We start from the raw sequence: 20,251 nt of genomic DNA, 5'->3' as shown, positions 1-20,251 counted from the left end.
CTAAGGTCACCATCCTAGTATTGCTCATTGTCGCGACCCAAATTTCAGGTGCACCACCTACGGTTTAGGTTAATGGATTGTTAAGCCTAGACTTAACTCGGGCTCTCCCAAGCCCATACCAATTCGCGACTTAGGTTCAAGTTCTTAACATGCAAATGATTTTCAATTAGGAGTCGCCACTAATCTATTTTGGGTGGGTAGATTAGAAACCCAAGTAAAGTAATGGGAGAATTACTTCACTCCTACGAACCGTAGATTGTGAGTTCGGGGACTTGATTATGCTAGATTTCTCTAACGCCCTTTCGGTACCTTTTCTTTTCTTTTCTTTTTGTTCAAAAATATTTTGCAGGCAGCTTGAATTGATTTTAATTTATCCTCCTAACATGTGAGGTGATCATGCGGATGCGCAAACCACCAATTTAACACCCAAGAAAGCGATGAATAAATGCAGGACTTACCTCATAGCAACGAAAACATCTCGCATTGTTAAATCATAATTCACATCAATGACCAAGAATATGATTTCTAATTAACAGGCAATTTCCTTTTTTGGTTTTTTACTTATTTAATGAGAATCATGCAATATGCAATGCATGCTACTAATCTAACATGGAATGTCATGACAATGTGTTCTAAACTACATGACATGAGTAAAATATTCTTTTTGTGTTTTCTTAATGAACATGCAATAATTAAATATGCAAATCAAAATGACCTAATTATAATGACGGACAATTTTTAATTATATAAGCCTAATTCTACATGACGTGCACATGATATTTCTATTCCTAAAAATGCAATTTGTCCTAAAAATTGAAACTAATTTATTCTAAGACATTTTTTTGGTATTTTTCATGAAATTCGGAATTAGAAAAATGTGAAAATTATCTATCTAAATTAAAATATCATCTAATTTGTATTAGGAATGAGGTTAAGTCAAATCCTAAATTAAACTAGAATGTTATCCTAATTTAGAAATTCCTAACTAAAATGCAATCTATCTAAAAATCCTAAAATGACATGCGAAGAGTGCCAAAATTCTAATATTTTTTTTTTTTTGTTTTTGTATTAATTTCGAAATTAAAAATTGTCAAGTAATTAAACATGAAACCTAGGTTAAACAACTAGCAACCTAAATTGATTGATTTGATTTTTATTTTTTTAAAATTCGAAATGAAATTCCTATTCTAAATATGCAAACCTTAAAACAGGAAATAAACCTAATTCTAGCCTACATTTTTTATTTTTATTTTTATTTTTATTTTTATTTTATGAAAGCGAAATTAACTTAAACGGCACGACAGTAAATCAGAGCAAGATTGACGTCCAAATTGACGAACCATATCTCACGCATGAGATCGGGTTAGCTAATTTTAAATAAATCGTAAATCGAATCTCGTGCGTGAGATCGGATTGGCGATTTTCAAGCAATTGCGAGTCGGATTTCGGGCGCGAAAATCGGACTGTCAATCACAAATTTCACAAGCTATTTCATGTCGAACATTCTTAATCTTATAGTAAGGAATAATTCTACTAAAAAGGTAAAGTAACATAAAACAACAAAATAAAGTAGATAAAAAAACTACCTAATTTGCTTTTCTTTTTTTGTTTTCTTGCTTTGGCCTTCCACGGTGTTTGGCAACTGTGGTGGTTCGCCGGGGGCAGCTAGTCACCGGCGTTCGGAGCTCCGGCGAGGACCGGCGGCAGGTGGACCGGCGGCGGGCGGACCGGCGGCAGCAGCAGGTCGCGGGGGTGCGCTGCAGGCGTCGGGTCGCTGGTCGGAGCGGCACGGGCGGAGCAGCAGGCAACTTCTCGCGGAGGAGGCTCGGAGTGGATTTGCTGGGCGTCGGACGAGCAAGCAGGAACGAACAGCAGGCGAAACTCGGCTGCTGCAGGGCGTCCCTGGTGGAGCTCGGGCACTGGGTCGGCTGAAGCAGATCACCGGCGAAGGTAGGGCATCGGACGTACGTACGATGGCTCGGCGTCCGGATCTGGAGCAGTGGAAGGCGAAGAATGCAGGGGCGTCGTGTTGCAGCTGCTGGGGCGAAGATCGACGGCTGAGCAGCAGCGGTGTGAGCTCCGGTGGCGTGGGGTCGCAAGAGGGACAGAGGCGCGACAGCGAGGGAGGAGCAGCAGCTCGGCGTTCGGGACTTCTGGCGCTGCAGATCGGCGACGGCAGAGGCGGAGCAGGGACGTCGGCGTCGGGAACAGGCAGAGAGGAACGTCGTCGGGTGTTGACTCGAGCGGAGGTGGTGGGCGACGCGGGCGGAGGCGTCGTCGGGTCTACGCTCGTGCAGAGCTGGTGCAGAGGACAGCACGAGCTTGCGGGTGAGGCGGAGCTTCGGCTGCTGGTGGAACGGCAAGGGCAACGGCGACGGAGTTTCGAGCGGTCAGAGGTGCGGGGTCGTCGCGGTCACAGCAGGAGCGACGAGCGGCGGTGCGAGCTTGAGGGTGAGCCGGGTGCTGGTGGAACGACGAGGCAGCGGCGGGCGTGGAGGTGGGGCAGGTCGACTGTGGGTGTGGGCTGGAGGGTGCTCGCGTCGGGGACGGTGGCGCGCAGGAGTAGAGGGGCGGCGACGGGCTCGGAACTCGCCGGAAGGAGGAAGGTTGCTGGCGTGGTGACGGGCTGCTGCGGGCGCCGAGCGGGTTGCGACGGCGAGAGAGTTCGGGGCTCTGGCGTCCTGGGCAGCTGCAGAAGTCCCCCCCTGCGTTGCTCGAAGCCTCCCTTTAAGAAGACAACCCCTGTTCAAAAAAAAAAAAAAAAAAAAAGAAGACAACCCTTCTTTTTTTATTATTTTTCTTTCACGTTCTTTTCTCTTTCTCTGTTGCCCTCTCTGACTTCACCTTCTTTTCTCTGACAAACTCTCCATTCATCTCTTTTTTTAATATCCTCCCCTGACTTCATTTTTCTTGTCCGAAGGAGGAGCCCCTTCACAATGAATATTTTTTAGCTTTCTCTGACACTCTTCTTCCCCCTTGTCTGACCGAAGGGGAAGCCCCCCTCACAATGGAATTTTTTTCTTTCTTCGCTCCCCCTGTTCTTCAGCAAGGAAATCTTCTTGCAGGCGCCTGTAGGATTTTTACGTCCCCCATTTCGTGCGTGTATGTGCATGCATTAATGAGGAGGTTTCTTCTTGGGTGAGTTTTCATTGCGCCACCAAAGCTGACATATTATATAATATTATGAGCATATTATAATAATACAATATGGACATATTATATAATATATTATGGGCTGCTTTTGCTTCTTTGAAGATTTCTCCCAAATCCGCACGTCCACCGAATTTGTGTATGCATGTGCATGTGCATGCATTAATGAGGAATAGACAATGGAAGTGCGAGAGCTTCTTTTCTCATTTTTTTCTTATGCGTGTTCAGACCAGCGAAAGAGGGACCATCCTTTTATGCATGCAATCGACCGCGAGCCCCTGCTTCTTGTTGTCCTCTTAGTACCGATGGAAATGCGACTACATGAAATGCAATTTTATTATTTTTTTAAAGGAGTTAAAGATTAATCCCTAATTTTCTATGCAATTAAATACTACATGATTAGTCAAAATTTAGGTGTCAACACTCATACTGTAGAGTTCTACAATGAAGCTTTATCGTTACGTCAAAAAGCACCTCCGTGAATTAATTTTAATATTCATATATATATATATATATATACTCCCCTCATTTGGTACACAGTTCGATTTACTCTTACCTCTTTTGCTAAGAGCTGCTTCTTATGTAGGTTCTTTAGCCTAGACAATCACTTTCCACCCTTATCAGACTGGGTTATTATAGTTGTTCTATGTCTTGTCATAAATTTCATTTTATAGCCACCTTGGAAAAATTTACCGCATGATGTGTAATATGAAAGGGATTAACAAAAACACTAGATTTTATATTTTCTATGGCGAGATAAAGTTGTGAGGTTATGTATTTTGAATATTTGAGTATATATATTTATTTACTTTAGAATTATGTAAAAGAAAGTGAGAAACACAAAAGACAAGGAAAAATAGAATTTGAGGAAAAATAGAATGTGAAGGAAACAATGTAAGTATCACAATGGAAGCGATTATACGACTTTTCAGAGTTTTGGAAGCTCTCGTCTTCCGATCTAGATTTAGATTTATGTACTTGTTCAATCTCTCTCAATCTAGATCTAGATTTGGGAGCATGTTCAACTTGTTTTTGGTATATTTCATATGCCGATAGAGTTGTATTATTAGAGAATGAGATTATCCAATATTTAATGATTAGCCGACATTCGGTCCATTTTGTTGCTGACATTGAGACAGATATATCCGCATATATTATTGGGTGGACTCCACCTAGTGGACCGATACAGAAGTAGCATAAGGTCTTGGGATTGTAAAAGTAATCTTGGTTCTTAGGATGATTCTCTACCTTTCTATCATTATCTTTTAATCCAATAGAAGACAGCGATACTGCTAGGTTTCGACCAAAAAAACAAAAAAAGTGACACTAGGTTTCGAAGTTAATTCGTGAGGAAGATCCTGTCGCCCTTATTTAATTGGTTTTCCCGAAAGAATGAAAAGGGGTATGAGAAAGTGGGGACAAAGTCATTGGACCGCGACAAAAGTCCTTCCCCTTTTTGGTAAATTCAAGCAAGCAATATGAAGCGATCAATTGGTTGATTTCTTTTTTCTCGCTGAACGTGTGACTGCGGAATATTTTACATTTTCTCTAAAAATCGATATAAAATATAATATGAAATCCAAATCCCTCACGCCCCACGTGTCCCACCTCCTAAATTGTCATTATTATTGTATCGCGGTTGCGTCCCCACTCGCGTCGCCCCGCCCCGCCCGTGCACACGACGCGCCGTGGACCGGGTGGGATAAGCCCCTCTTTTCGGACCAAATATTTCAGTAATTTATTCCCACTTTGTCATCAGCCTACCGTTTTTATTGATATAAAATATAATATAAAATCCAAATCCCTCACCCCCGCGTGTCCCTCCTCCTAAGTTGTTATTATTTTAATTTAGAAAACCGGATGATTGTATCGCGGCTGCATCCCCACTCGCGTCGCCCCGCGTGCACACGACGCGCCGTGGACCGGGTGGGACGAGCCCCCATTTCGGAGCAAATATTCAGTAATTTATTCCCACTTTATCATCATCCTGTCGTTCATGCATTTTATTGCTTCTATCCAATCAGCAGTTGACGCAGACAAATGAAACAAATTAAAAATCCTTTATTTTCTCTCTCTTCCTCTTCTTCCTTCTAGCCCCCGCTCGGCCGCGCATATCAATTGCAGTCCCCGGTCCGCCGCAAAAACCTCCATCCACGAGCTCTTACCCCGCTGTTGTCGTCGCGCCGGCGGCGAGCTGAGTTTCCCCACCTCCACACCGCCGGAGCCCAATCACAGTCGGGATCTCGACCTCGCTTGTCGCCGCCATGGACGGGGCTCTGCTTCAGATCTGGAACTTGGCCGCCGGGAAGACGAAGCGGAAGACGAATAGAGGAAGTCGCGGGCAGATTGTGGATTTCTGGGTCACTTTAGCATTCAGAGTTTGGATTTCTGGGTTCAATTTTTTCTTCCCCTGTTCTGGCGACGAGCCGCGCTGAAAAATGGGAGGGCTCAGCGTTCAAGTTTTTGGGTTTCTTCTTTTTCTCCCCTGTTCTGGCGACGAGCGCGATGAAAAATGGGAGGGCTTCAGCATTTAAGTTTCTGGGTTTCTTCTTTTTTACCCCGGCTTCCAGAGATTTCCCAAAACTCAAGTTGTTTGCGGCCATATCTTCTACCTTTCGGCTAAAAGGACAAGCCGAGAGACCCACTGATGTTTTATCCATGTTACTCTGTAAGCCCCTTCAAATTTCAGATCTTTTGGCTAAAAGTACAGGCTATAGTCGAGTCACAATGACGGATATCAAGTTAGAAATGATCTACTGTTGGACATTATAGTCAAGTCAGAACTGCAGATATCTCGAGTTCAGTAAGTGGGAGTCAAAAAGCTCTTCGAGCATTATTAATGCCGCCACTCTGAAGTGCGCGGAGATCTAGGTTACGGTCTTGTGTTTGGTGCTTCCGATTGTGGAAGTGGTCAGCGAGCATGACGTTGATATATTGTAGATACTGGATCCTAAGGGTGTGCAAAACACCTCGGAATAGCCCGGAATCGGATCGAAACCACCCGGAATCAGCGGTTCTTGAGGAAACCGGTCCGGTTCCAATTTTTGGGAACCGATGAGAACCAGTCCGGTTCTCGGTTCCATAGGCGGATCCGCCCACTGACCGGACCGATTCATTTTTAATATTAAAAAAATTACTAAAATTGAATACAAAGCAATTGTTTTGTGGCAATTGTTTCTGTTGCAGGATGAATACAAAGCTGAATATTGGGGAATTCTCGTGCTTTTTGGTTGTTTAGTTTATTTATTAATATAATGATAAAGGTGATGTATTCAATAAAGTCTTGTTTAGTTGGACTTCCTTTGTTTTCCTGTGTTTGGATGGTGCCTCATTTCACCTCCTTTGATTTGTCTATGCGACTTGTGATATTTTGCCAAACCTGATGAGGGATATGTCTAATTCATAACTTTAAGAGAGACCCATTTTTCCTAAACACTTACTACTCTCTCCGCCTCTATATCAATTTATGTACATCCATTCTTTCATTGGTTGCATTTATAGTTGCAACAAATGAATTTTTGTTCCACGTACTTAAATTTTGTTTTTCTTTTTTTGGCTTGCTTTGATGTCACATAATCATTCTATGTTGAAAACCAAAATTGTTTCGCGTTAAGATCGATTTCATGGATCCATCCAAGAATCGGATCGGACAGGCGGTCCAATTCCTGGGTGGATCCATGCAACAAACGGGTGGATCTCGGTTCCATTTTTGAATCGGCCCAGCGGCGGTTCCCCGTTCTAAGTTGGGAACCGCCGCCCGGACCATGCACACCCCTACTGGATCCACCGACGAAACCATGGCAGGCTTGGCGCCTTCGACGTCACCGCCTTGTGCGCGATGCAAAATGTCTCGCATCGTTCGCTCCCTATCTGACTTCTTCAAGGGTATTATAGCTAGACTAGTTTTGCTTATTTTTGTCAAAAAATTTTCATTACCAATTATATTTTTACCGTTCATGAAAATTAATTATCACTGTTGAGAATAAAAATATTTTTTAATATTAATTAATTATTTCAAACAATACAATCATTATTATTATTATTATTTTATTTTTTAAAAGTGCTACCGTTGAATTGGCCAAATTAATTTTCAAATCTTTGATTTGCCTACCCTTTCTTTGCCCTTCGCTAAGCTTGCCACTCCCAAACCCAGACAAAAACCTTCGCAGCGCCAGGCAAGCGCGGCAGTCCCTCTGTGCATACTTCGAAGCTCCCAAAGTTCCATGCTCGCCCGCGTTCGCCGATGCAATCCCCTCCGCCTCCCCGCTAGTTCTCCAATCCTCTTCTCCATGCCGTCCTTGCTCTCGGCGGCCAAGCCCTCCGCCGCCGCCGCCGCCGTGCTCGACCGCGGCGGCGACCACGACCCTGTCCCCGCCGCCTCGAGCCCCGACGACCCTTTTCGTGAAGTCATTGCTGGGTCGAGGAGTTCGGGAGTGGAGGGCTTCTCGCTTCTCCTCGCTCGCTTCGGGGCCGTGGTATCGGAGTTGAATGGGTTCCAGGTCGACCGGGTGGTGGGTGCTCTGCAGGCCGAGAGCCCGGACTCGGCGGTCGCTTTCTTCGACGTTTTGAGGAACGGGTACGGGTTTCGGCATTCGAGGTTCTCTTGGTTGCTGGTCTCGCATGTCTTGGCTGGGAAGTGGGAGCTGGGGCGGTTGCGTTGGGTTCTTCATCAAATGGTGGAGGAAGAAGGTAAATTTTGAGTAACAAGGGCTTTCTCATGTTGTGGGTTTCTGTTAGGTTCTCTGAGCCGGGCGATGCTCTTGAAAGTTTTGTTTTTGGGCAAGATATATGGGCTACCAAATGCCCTTTTCTGTTTCGTGCCGACTGAGGAACCAATTTGAGATTTTGCAGATTTTGGGTGATGTTCTGTTTGTAGTTTAGCTTCCTAAGGAGCTTGAACTAGTTGTAGGTCTATAGGATTTCTCATGTCGCTGCTTTTGATTCTGTGTAGGCTCTGGCTCCGCACCTGCCCTTTGTGAGGTTTTGTCGAGTAGCTTCCGCGATTGGGAATCGAGTGGCGTTGTGTGGGATGTTCTTGCCTTTGCTTATTCAAGAGCCGGGATGGTGCATGACGCCCTCTTTGTCCTCGCCAAGATGAAGGATTTGAGATTGCGAGCTTCTACAATGGCATAAAATAGTCTATTGCATAACTTGAGGCATACTGATATCATGTGGGATGTATATAATGAGATCAAAGCGAGTGGCATCCCTCATAGTGAATACACTCATTCCATTATTTTGGATGGCCTTTGCGGGCAGTCGAGATTTCAAGATGCGGTTAAATTCTTCTGGGAGACTGATAAGATGAAATTTGGGCCCTCGGTTGTGTCGTTTAATACCCTCATGTCAAGGTTTTGTAAATTGGGTTTTCTGGATTTTGCTCAGTCATTCTTTTGTACGATGCTCAAGTTTGGTTTTCCACCTGATGCATACGCTTACAATATCCTCATCCATGGTTTATGTGTAGCAGGTTCCATGGAAGAGGCAATAGAATTTGCAAATGATATGGAGAAGAATGGATTGGGTCCTGATGTTGTGACATTCAATATTCTTGCTAAAGGATTTCATCTCCTGGGTCTAATGAGTGGGGCTGGGAACGTCCTTAAGAACATGCTGCTCAAAGGGTTGCATCCTGATCAGGTAACGTACACCATTCTTATATTCGGACATTGCCAGGCGGGCAATATAGATGAAGGCTTAAAGCTTAGGGAGGAGATGCTTTCACTGAATTTGCCATTGAATTGCATCTCATACACAGTACTGCTCAGCAACCTGTGCAAAAGTGGTCGAGTTGTGGAAGCACTCTATGAAATGGAAGCTACTGGCGTGCGACCAGACGTAGTGACATATTCTATCCTCATCCATTCGCTTTGCAAGCAAGGAGAAGTTCAAAAAGCTATTATGGTCTATCGGGACATGATATCAAAAAGGATCTTTCCAAATTCCTTTACACAAACTTCCATTCTGCCGGGAATGAGGTTATCTCTGGAAATCTTAGATGGACCCAACCATTTATGGAATCATCAATGAATGTGATCTTGGATGTTTTAAAGAACTGGGTCTTAGCCTATTTCTTAGACAACTCTGTACATCTCAGAACCCATTAAGATGAACTGAAATCTTTCACTCAATGATCAGGTAATAGACAACTGCGGCAGCCACTTGTTACAGCTTTTCCTTTAGAGCATCCAAAATCACATTCATTGATGATTCCATAAATGGTTGGGTCCATCTAAGAATTCCAGAGATAACCTCAGTCTAATTACAAATAGGGTCAGCAGTATACCATGTCAGACTAGAAGCAAATGACAACACCGAACTGCTACTTACAAAGTGGAGGGGAGAGAGGGGGGAAGAACACGAAAATGTGCTGAAGGGGACTGAAAGAACCATGAAAAAATAATACTACTGCATTCTGATGAAGAAAAAGCAGCTACACATTACAAGTCACTCCCAGTCCAAATCTCTGAGAATTCCTGAATAATTCGATGCGAAGAACCACTCAATTCAGCCAACACAAATTCTGTTCCCAATAAAAATCACGATTTATCCAATTTCTCAGGACCAAAGCAGAGCAACACCTCAACATCAGCCAAGAAAGCTATACCTGATATTTCAAAATCCGAAATTGTTACCACGCACGTGCCCAACAGAATTTCCAACGGACAAGGGTCAGTTAAGACGCCCGGCATCAGTACCTGGAGAACCGGAAGCGGCGGAGACGGAGAACCGGCGGCTGCCGCCGAAGAACGTGAAGCTCCGGCCGTGCTTGCGGCGGAACGGGAGGCGAGCGGCGCTCGGACGAGAAAGGAAAGGACGGCCGGAGAAGAGGGGCCTGGGAAGAGAGAAGGAGGAGAGGGTGCAGTGGCAAGCGAGCCGAGCTCGAGAGAGGCCGTGCGGAGACAAAACCACCATCGCCCCAACGCTCTTAAAAGGAGAATTCGATCGGTCTTCGCAGTTGCATTTGCAGCAGAGAGCAATGGGAGCGTCTGAAACCGAGGCCAGAAGAAGGGACGACCGACGAAGGAGAAGGAGAAGGAGAAGGAGAAGCGCCAACCCATGCCTTTAACGACTGCGGCCTTATCTTGCGGTGGCAACCGGAAATTATTCGGACAGCGGACTATGAAAGTTTCGATTTTTATTTGTTCTCCTTGGTACATATCAAAATAGATTCGTTGTGGAAATAAGAAGACCGTATCCATGATGCCTTGATTGAGCTATTTTATCCTCTTCCAACTTTTATCCTAGCTAAGAGTCATCTTCCTTAAATTCTACGTGCCAGATTATTAAGTCCGAATTGCATCGAAAACTCATTAAATCAAACTTCAAAAATACGACATAATAATAAGGAAATATTAAGAGCTGGGTAAATGGAATAATTGAGCTCTCTCATCTTGTTTTGACTTTTACACTACCTAAGAGTTGTTGCCCTTGAATTCTTTACGCGAGACTTTTAAGTCGAAATTGCATCGAAAACCCACAAAAGTACAACATTACTATAAGGAAACTTGATAGAGCTTGACGCATAGAATAATTACATAGAGTTCCTGACTCGGAATTTAAAACATAGCAACCCCTTTTAGAAAAAAGAAATTAGGAAGCATCTCATTTTGTCTAATCAATCAGCCAACATAATTTAAACAAGTTATACGAGCCATTTTTCGGAATTAAAGGCATTTAAAGATGTAGAGAGAGAGAGAGAGAGAGAGAGAGAGAGATCAAGGAGTCCACAAATTGAACTTATTTTGTTTAGTCTTTTGGTGTTAATTTGATGTGTTTCCAAATTGAACCTGCTCTATATCCTTCTAATTTTTTTCTATATCTTTGTCACATCAAGTTATTCGCTAAATTTCCCTTGCATATCAATTAGATTTTTGATTTGGATTGAATCATATGTAACTTTTTTCGTATGAACATTTCAAGAAGCCCTTTGATGAAAAGATGGCATTCGCTAGTTAAATTCTATAAAATAGTACCCCTCTTGTTACGGGGGTTCGTAGATGATTCTTTTAGTAGTTTGGATTTTAATGAAATTTCTTTATATTAAAATGTTTGGTCCGAGTTTGAAATATGGTCTACACCGAATCACAAGCAGACCTAATACAACTGACCATAAGGGCAACCCCTTTTCAATGGAATAACAACCACAACAACCGAGACGAAGGAAGAATAGTCCATTGCGATTTTGATTTTATGGAATAGTCCACAACAACCCCTTTTCACCTCAAGTGAAAATACATACACACTCTAAAGCTTGCAAGAAGTGCAAAAAGTAAACAGCCACCACCTCACTTCACATGTCTCTCAACTCTTCTGCAAGCAGAATCAGTCTGTCATACACATAAATGTGGCAGCAACCAAATCATCTCTAAAGTGAAACAAAGCGCTCTATCAATGTGACTAAATCGGATTCCACCTCAACCTCTAGTGGATGATCTGTGAATTGTCTAGTGGTTGGATTCCATGAAATATGTTCATCATCATCTACTACCATCAGAAGCTCACCATTCTTCATGAAGTCGTCAAATCCTGTTACTTGTCTATCAACTTGAAAAGAATGCCGCTTTTCCCAAGGCATGTGGTACTCATCCTTAACCCAAACCGAACAATCTGAACGCTGTGCCTCCTCATGAACATGCCCAACTGCTGCCTCCTCACAAACACTGCACACAGCCAGCAAGCCATTTGCTACTAACAACTTCACAACTTTAGCGTGCAAAAGCTCTTCTGGAAGAGCCATTTCTTCGAACACCTCAAAGTTGAGCAACACTATTAATCTGTTGGAAAAAAGCCAATGCATATTCCCATTCCAGCATACCGCGGAACTAGAGCTACGGAAAGCAGGAACCCTACACTCCAAACTTCTCCAGGAATCAGTATTGAGTGAATAGATATGTACTCCATGCTTTATATTGTTGCCGCTTGGATAATTATAATATAGTTGATGATGGAGAATCATCACAATCTTATAGTCATTCGACTCAGGGTGGAAGCCAAACCCTAGAACTATAGGAGAAGTTCTTACGGAAGGAATTTCACCCTCCGAACGGTATGGTTGAACCTCCTTGTACTTTGTACTGAATAAATTCCACAGATACATCCGCTGGACATAGCCATTTCGGGAACGGTTTGCGACGCAGATCAAACCATTACATGAACCAATGAGGGCACATTGGCCAATGTGGCCAGCAAATGGGATTTCCATTCTTGTTAGAGAAAGAGACTCACCGGAGAAAATATAGCACAGGCTCCGGGGAGGATCGCAGCTCAGGGGAGGATTGCCCAATTCTACACACACGAGATGCCAATTGGAGGCATGGAGGTAACGCTCCATGAAATGAGGGCTGTTGATTTTGTCTCGCCATGACTTGCAGACGCACTTGCATCGGTGCAGAGATCTCACTGGTAATCGCATTAGGATCAGCTTGACGATGTCGTCAGGGAGGTCAGCCAAGCTCATGGTAGTCATAGGTTGAGGAAGAAGAAGGGCGAAGTAGAAAAGCTGGAAAGAACTTGCTGCTGTCTGCTGGAAGAAGAGAAGGTGGGGTAAGAGTGAGACTACTCAATCACAAGAGTCGAGACTAAATCAATGAAGAAAATTATTGTATGGGTCGCTTTACCACCCAATGTACTTTAAAAAATAACAAGACTACTTAGGTTCTAATTGCTAATAACCTCCACTTAACAAGTTGCCCACCACCACATTACAAGACAGAATGATTTCAAGGTTTCTCTTTCCAAATCTGATATAGAAACACAGTCCATATCAACTTACATTTATAGATGCCGACTGCCATAGGAGAAAGATACATAATGGAACAAAAACAAGATAATTGCTCCAATAATAAGAATTTCTGTTAATTCTCATAGTTCACAGGGAAACCCATTTCGGTGGGAACACAAAAGTTCATCTCATTTGTTTTCCTATTATCTTTGTCACGAACAAGAATTACAAGCTTCACATAATACTCTCTGTGGAATAACCTATTCAACATAAACAAGCCGAAGCAAAATGGGTTCAAGAAAAAACAAGACATGGCAATAATGGCAAGAAAATCAATTTTTTCACCTTGACATTGGATTGTGAACAGGTAACAAACCAGAACGAATCAAAAGAGCAAACAGCCAGAGAGATTCAAAACCGGACTTTCATAAAATAAAAGAGGAATTCACAATGCTCACATACCCGAGCAACCATTCAGTTTAAACAGTCACTCGCGAAAATCAAGATCCTCACAAACCTACTTCATTTGGGCGATTCTGCTAATTAAGATGCTAGACTTCTAGCAGTCCAAAGCAGGGAACAACATATGAAACCTTGGAAGATCAGCCAACCACTAAATTTAGCAGAAAAATCAACTAGAAAAGGGATCAAATTTAGCAATACAGATCATATCATGGGGTAAGTAGAACTAATTAGCTGGCAGCTCATGATGAAAGCATGTAATTCTCTAAAGAGACAGTATCCATTCCTTATATTTGATTCACAAGAAGAGACGTCAGCAAATACCCATTTCTCAAAAAGCATTGCAATTAACGAACACAAAAGATATGTGATCAACAAATTCGAAACGACAAAACTCACAAAGCATAAACCCTAAACCCTCCCAGCTAAACATTCTTCAAGAATAACAGAAAGAAAGACATCATACGTGAACAGCCTCAAAGCAGTCGCCGAACCCACCTGCCCAAATGAGCACGCACACACAGAGAGAGATTCAGACACGGGCGGCGGCACTCCCACTCACGCACCCGAGAGAGAGAGAGAGACAGAGAGAGAGAGAGAGCGCGCCGGCGACGAGGGGGCGAGGACCTTCGCAGCAAGGTGGCGGCGACGAATGACCCACGAGTTCGCCGGACGACCAACGACTACCCAGATGGGCGCGGGGAGCTAAGGTGGGCGGGGGAGCCGAGCTGTGCCGAGAGGGAGAGAGTTCAACAACGAAGAAGAGGAGGAGGCATTTGCCATTGTTGGGTTGGGCGACTGTAGAGGCCCACCAGACCATGATTGAAAAAAAGAAGAAAGTGAATAAAACTTTCGTATCCTAAACACTTGGTTTAAACACTTGGCTTGGTGAACTTAATGAAAAATACTTCGTACCTTTGGGGGTACTGAATTATACGTGTGAAAATATATGGTATATTGAACTCGATAGAAATACTTTGTACTCCAATTATGAATTTATTTCATGTCTTTTTCTTTAATTATAAAATGTTAAAATCATTTACATACCCGAAATATGATTTCCTTTTTTAGGCATTGTTCGTTTCGCGGAAAATAACTTCCAGGAAAATATTTTCCGAAATTTCCGGTGTTCGGGTGGGCGGAAAATCACGGTCAAGGAAAATATTTTCCGGTCAACGAAAAAAATTCATTCTTGACATCTTGGAAAATGATTTCCTCTTTTGAAAAGAGGAAATCATTTTCCATGCCTCTCGCCTCTCGCACGAGCTCTCTTTCTTCGCGTTCTCTCTCTCTCTCTTGCTCTCCCCGCTGCGGCCGCTTCGACGACGTCCTTCTCGGGATCGGCCTCCGCCCTCCTTGGCCGCTCCCGCCCGCCTCGCTCCGACGGGCGCGCGGCGCGCCGCGCGCCGCTTCGCCCCGGGCTCGAAGCCGCACGGAGGATCCCGGCTCAAGAGGAGCACCGCGGCGGCGCCGGAGGCTCGTGGGGAGCTCGCCGTCCGTGCCGCTCGTCGTGCAGTGGCGAGCCGTGAACTCGTCGGATCGGGTGGCGGAGCTCGTGGCTCGCCCGGATCTAGCGGCGAGCTTGGGCTCCCGATCCGGGCGAGCTCGAGCTCGTCACCAGATCCGGCGAGCTCGGGTGAGATCGGCCGAGCCTCAAGCTTGCCAGATCGACGGCGGAACTCGCGGCTCGCCGGATCCAGGCGAGCTCGAGCTCGTCGCCGAGCTCGCGGCTCGTTGGATCCGACGAGCTCGGGTGAGATCAGCCGAGCCTCGAGCTCGCCGAATTTGGCCACCAGTCTTGGTCGGCCGGGCGGCCGGCCATTGTCAGCAGAAGGAGGTGGCGGCGGCGGAAGGAGGAGGAAGAAGGAGGAGGAAAAGAAAATAAATAATAAATAATATTTCGATTTTTAAAAATATAAATAATTAAAAAATCATTTAAAAATATAAATAAATTAAATAAATTTTGTGGTCAATTAAAAATATTAAAATTTAATTTGTGATAATTTTTCTAAACAATTAAATGAGCTAACAAACGGCGGAAAATATTTTCCACTCAAATTTTAGATTTTGGCCGAACACTCTGGAAAATGAGTCATTTTAGGAAAAATGACTTCAGGAAAATGTTTTCCGGAAACATAATATTTTCCGCTTAAACGAACGAAGCCTTAATTTCATATTATTTTCTTAAATAAATGCAATGCACTAATGATTTCTCAATGAAAAGTATAAATTAGTAACGAAATTCACTTATTTGAGAAGACTCTTTTATTAAATTACATAATTCAAATAGCCGTATTTGTAATATGTAGGCTTTACCTTTTTTTTTTTTTTTTTTTTTGGTCTAAATGTAGCCTTTACTTGTTTACTATACAATTGATGTAAAATTATAGTAACATCATTTTACGATTCTAATATAGCTTGCCGAACTCTTTTGACCTACTTTTAACAAAAAATCATGATATATACCAAGGTTCGTATCCCAAATAATAACCTTCTCATATATTACTAACACAGATCTTGATCGACTGATGAATAAGATACTTTGAATCTTCAGAAGATTGATATGAGATTAAGCGGTGGCCTCGAGCTCTTCGGACAAGGCTCTTAAGCTTTTGTCAAAACAGAGAACTCTTGGCGGATAGCGTCACCTCTATATTTCATCTTATACAAACGAAGCAAAAAGAAAATATCGGCTTCCGTTAATTGCACTTGGTGGAAAGTTTGTTTTCCTACGCTGAGCAAGACTAAATAAACTGTCTACCCAGTTACAGAGTAATAAACAGGAAAGAAGGGTGATATTCAAACTGCTATTATGCCTTGTTTGGCTTAGATAAGTCGTAGGCTATCTTCGCCTTGCAGGCATTTATTGGTAATGCCCATGTACTCATAAGTGCATCCTCACGTAACATATCGAAAGAAGGGCCCCAACAGATTCAAAGGAGGAGACCACGTTGCTCTCGCCGCCAGCAACAGAGACAACAGCAGAAGGGTCATTCCCCTCCCAACAATGCACCAAACTGCAACACGGGCGACGGATGCTGCAGATATATAACCCACAAATTAGCGTTGTTTAGTGATTCAAGGAATGGTGACGTCGATATCATGAGTGCCTGATGCTACATAGAATGAGCCATCTGGCAATGACAATATCTCAAGGGCGAAGATTCTGCAGCAGACAAGAGAGTGGCAATTCAGGTGAAATCATTTTCATCTCCTTTTATGTGTATCCGTCAGATAGTTTCAAAAACAAAGCAGCCAAACATCTGAAAAGTACATTAATGATTACACATGAACTTCACAGAAACTACAATGAAAACTGTACCATGGGTGCATTTGGTAATGTAGTTAAGCAGCAGAGAATTGTAATATTTAGTCATGCACAATGCCAATCTAGGGCATAAACATCTCATGTACAAAGACAAGGTTAAGGGAAAAGAGAAGTCGTCGACAACGACGAAGACCACGACGGCGACGACGAAGAGTTTGAGCATTCACCTAAGATTAGAATAAAAATAATAAAGGTGGCTAATGTAGTTTGCGAGGATAGTTGATGCACTTTTACAAAGAATTTGAGCATTCACCTAAGATTTGAATAAAAATAATAAAGGTGGCTAATGTAGTTTGCAAGGATAGTTGATGCACTTTTACAAAGAATTTGAGCATTCACCTAAGATTAGGGTCTCATTAGTCAGAATAAAAAACAATGGTTCAACAACTTTGCAATAATTGCACCTCATTATTTATCAACAACTTGGCCATAATTGCACCTCATCCAAACTGGATGAGATGAGAGAGCTGAACTAAAAATCCAAAACTGAGTTTATATTCTTAATAGCACTCCAAACAGACAACTAAACCAATTCGACTGATTTTCCAGCTAAAACTTCCTCACACTTGCATTTACATGAAGTTGAACTCGTCGTGAGTAATTACTTAAGAGTCATTTAGAAAAAGTGAGTTCCACACCAATTGACCAATAAGGAACACCAAGTCTGATCATCACAAAAATGCAGTTCAAGGAATGACCCAAGGCAGCAGAATCAACAGAACTGTATCAATGAGTTCTTCACGAACATGAAACCATGACCTAAGAATGCATGACAAGAATTAGACTGCAGAAGTTAGATTCATTCCAAGTACTAGTGCTCTAAGAAAAGACAGAGATATGATGCATGAACAGACTGAATTTGTACCTCTTACGCAAGCTTATACAAGCAAAGAGCTTCAGGGCATCAAAGATGGAGTCCCCACAATTAATCTGCAAGTAGGCCAAATTTAATCATCTTGCCCACAAGCTGCAAAACTGATTTTCAGTGGCAGTGTTCACGGTAAACATCAAGCATTGGGTCACATATTGGTTAACATGGAGGTAAGACATCATAACACTTGATAGGAAAGAAAATTTAGATTTCAGCAAGAAAGGAAGGACCTTTTTGCACAATCTATTAATTAACAGCACTATCTCATTGATATTCAGAATCCCTTCTCCACCATTTCACAGAAGAAGAAATGGCTCTTTGAAACATTGCCCTTTGCACAATGTACTTTCAATATGGTGGTGGTACCAGCAACTTTTGTCAAGTTCACATTTCCATCTTGATGAGACACTAGAAAACTACCAAAATCCCTTCAGTCACCAGACACTAAGTCCACTTACCCAAGCTCAATTATCAACCATCTATATGATTTAAATGACAGTTAGGAGCATCCTCGAATGGCGGAACTCATTGGATAACGAGCCATGGCTTTCCCAAAGGATGTCAGTTTCCCATTACTGTCAAGTGCTTCAAGAGCCTTCAGGCTGCACTCTGCTTCAAGCAAGGCTGTTGTTTCAGGCTGTGCTGCAAATGGAAAATTTGCAACCTAAATAAGCAAAGAATACAAGCAATCAATCTGAAGCCCAACTCTAAATAATGAAAGACCCAATGGTGAGGTTAAAAAAAATGACCATCATAGATGTAGCAGCTTAAGGAGCGTAGTCATGAATGAACGGTGTACTTAATAAACACAAGCATAAATAAAAAGGGGCATGCAGCAACACCTTGCGGAGGCAGTTTTATTTAGCAATGCTGCATGAGATAAAGGTCCTGCATGGACATTCACGATGCAGAGGTACAAATCATTGTACTTCATCATGAAAATCATATTATTATCTAGCAGAGCATGATTGCATAGGACCTACCTTATTGATACCCATAGATTTCATAAGAACAACAACCCCGTCAACAGGTATTTAGATATTTTAGCCAAGGAGAAGTCACAAAATATGTTTTAATAAGGACTGGAGAGGAGTGAGACAGTAGCAATGACCAGGACCAGTTCTTCCAGCTCTTCCAGCACACTGGGCAGCTGATGCTTTACTTATCCATTGTATCTTATGCATCTTTATCCCATTGGAAAAGTTGTAGCTCTTCACCTTTTCTCTTCCAATGTCAACTACATACATTATGCCAGCAATAGTTAAAGAGTACGTTCCCATAAAAGTAATAAATTGCACAGTAAGCTCAAGAATGATTTAATCATGCCTACAAATCCGAATGTGATAAAACCCACAATAGAAACCGGTTCTCAACTATTCAATCTCAACAATACACCAAACAAACAAACAACAATTTAACCTATGTTCAGGTAAAACACAATTGCATCTTAAATGTACTATACAACTAGGCATGACGTCAACTCATACCTGATGTGGACATTCAACGGAAACATTGGAATGGAGCATATTCCACACAGATTAACCAATAAGACGAACCATGTCTGATCACCAGGGAGTGCAGTTGAAGAGTTCAATGAGGGCAACCAGCTCCATTTATAAATCAGTGTTCAGAAGGAATAAAATCTGAGTTGCTGTTGGATTATAATGTCTCTGTTTTCTGCTGTTTTCCGTTTTCTTTTTACTCTGTTTTACTCTGTTTTTTTTTATTAAAAAACAGCCAAGTTCATTTGTTTACATATTTAGTGTTTTTGCTATTTTCTAGGAAGTTAATAGCACGTTTGTGTGCAGTTATGTGTTGCACGTACGTGAGCAGTTTTTCTTTGTTTAAGTTGTCCTGTACTTGACAGTTTCCTTTAGAACAAACGTATGCAAGTTTGTGTTCTGTTTCTCTGCGCTTCTCTTCCTCATATGAAAATATAGCGTTTTGATCAGTAACAACAGTGGTATCAGAGCATGATTGATCTTGAGGGACTGTGAAGTGAAGCAAGTATCGAAGTGTAAAGAAGTTAAAGGGTGATGGAAACGGGGTTGAGTGGTTTCTCTGCGATGGCTTCTCCAAGTATTTGCGGAGAGAATTATCAAACATGGGCTGTTAAGATGACAGCATTTTGGAGGGTCATGATCGGGGGAAGTGGAGGATGATTATGAAGTTGCTCCACTTCCGATAATCCGACCATGAATCAAATCAAACTTCATAAAGAGAGAACCACAAGAAAAGCCAAGGCCAAATCTTGCTCGTATCCGCTATCTCGCCTACCATCTTTACCAGAATTATGAAGTATGACTATATAAAGGCCATATGGGATTTCTTAAAGGATGAATACGAGGGAGATGAGAAGATAAGAGGCATGAAGGTGCTGAATCTCTTGAGGGAGTTTGAGAGACAGCAGATGAAGGATTCGAGTCGGTGAAGGAGTACTCGATAGGTTGGTTGGGATAGCTGATAAAATCGAGTTTTGGGACTGACTTGAAGGATGAAAGGCTTGTTCGGTAAGATCCTGGTGTCTCTTCCGGAGAAGTTCGAAGCCACCATAGCGTCTCTGGAAAACACAAGAGATTTACCGATATAAAGCTTGCAGAATTGTTAAATGCTCTGCAGCACGGGAGCCTGAAGACCGATGAGAAGAGAAGAGTTTGTAGAGGGCGTTTGCAAGCTAGAGTAAAGTCAAATGATGGAGGCAAAGGGAAGAAATGGA

At 42.7% G+C, this 20,251-nt stretch overlaps 1 protein-coding gene, 1 long non-coding RNA gene and 1 pseudogene across 2 annotated transcripts; 1 reads left to right on the top strand and 2 right to left on the bottom strand.

Annotated features, from left to right (window-relative positions):
• Positions 1-7,311: 7,311 nt before the first annotated feature.
• LOC120288196 lies at positions 7,312-8,946 on the top strand (annotated as a pseudogene).
• Positions 8,947-11,518: 2,572 nt separating this feature from the next.
• Positions 11,519-12,610, bottom strand: LOC104420116 (F-box protein At3g07870-like). Its single transcript, XM_010032012.2, has one exon. It carries the CDS (start codon positions 12,608-12,610, stop codon positions 11,519-11,521), a length of 1,092 nt encoding a protein of 363 aa, XP_010030314.2.
• A 3,441-nt stretch (positions 12,611-16,051) lies between these two features.
• Positions 16,052-19,168, bottom strand: LOC120288185. Its single transcript, XR_005546483.1, has 4 exons — positions 19,023-19,168; positions 17,994-18,772; positions 17,530-17,594; positions 16,052-16,374 (listed from the first exon to the last, which is right to left on the bottom strand). It is a non-coding gene; the product is annotated as an uncharacterized LOC120288185 (long non-coding RNA).
• Between the last annotated feature and the right edge of the window lie 1,083 nt (positions 19,169-20,251).

Source organism: Eucalyptus grandis, chromosome 9 (genome assembly GCF_016545825.1).
Source record: "Eucalyptus grandis isolate ANBG69807.140 chromosome 9, ASM1654582v1, whole genome shotgun sequence".
Taxonomy (NCBI): Eukaryota; Viridiplantae; Streptophyta; class Magnoliopsida; order Myrtales; family Myrtaceae; genus Eucalyptus; species Eucalyptus grandis.
Note: the sequence above shows the minus strand (reverse complement) of the source record. Positions and strands in the feature narration are given on the sequence as shown.

Excerpts from the sequence above, each read along its gene's own strand:
- LOC104420116 (XM_010032012.2), bottom strand. The coding sequence starts at position 12,610 with ATGAGCTTGGCTGACCTCCCTGACGACATCGTCAAGCTGATCCTAATG.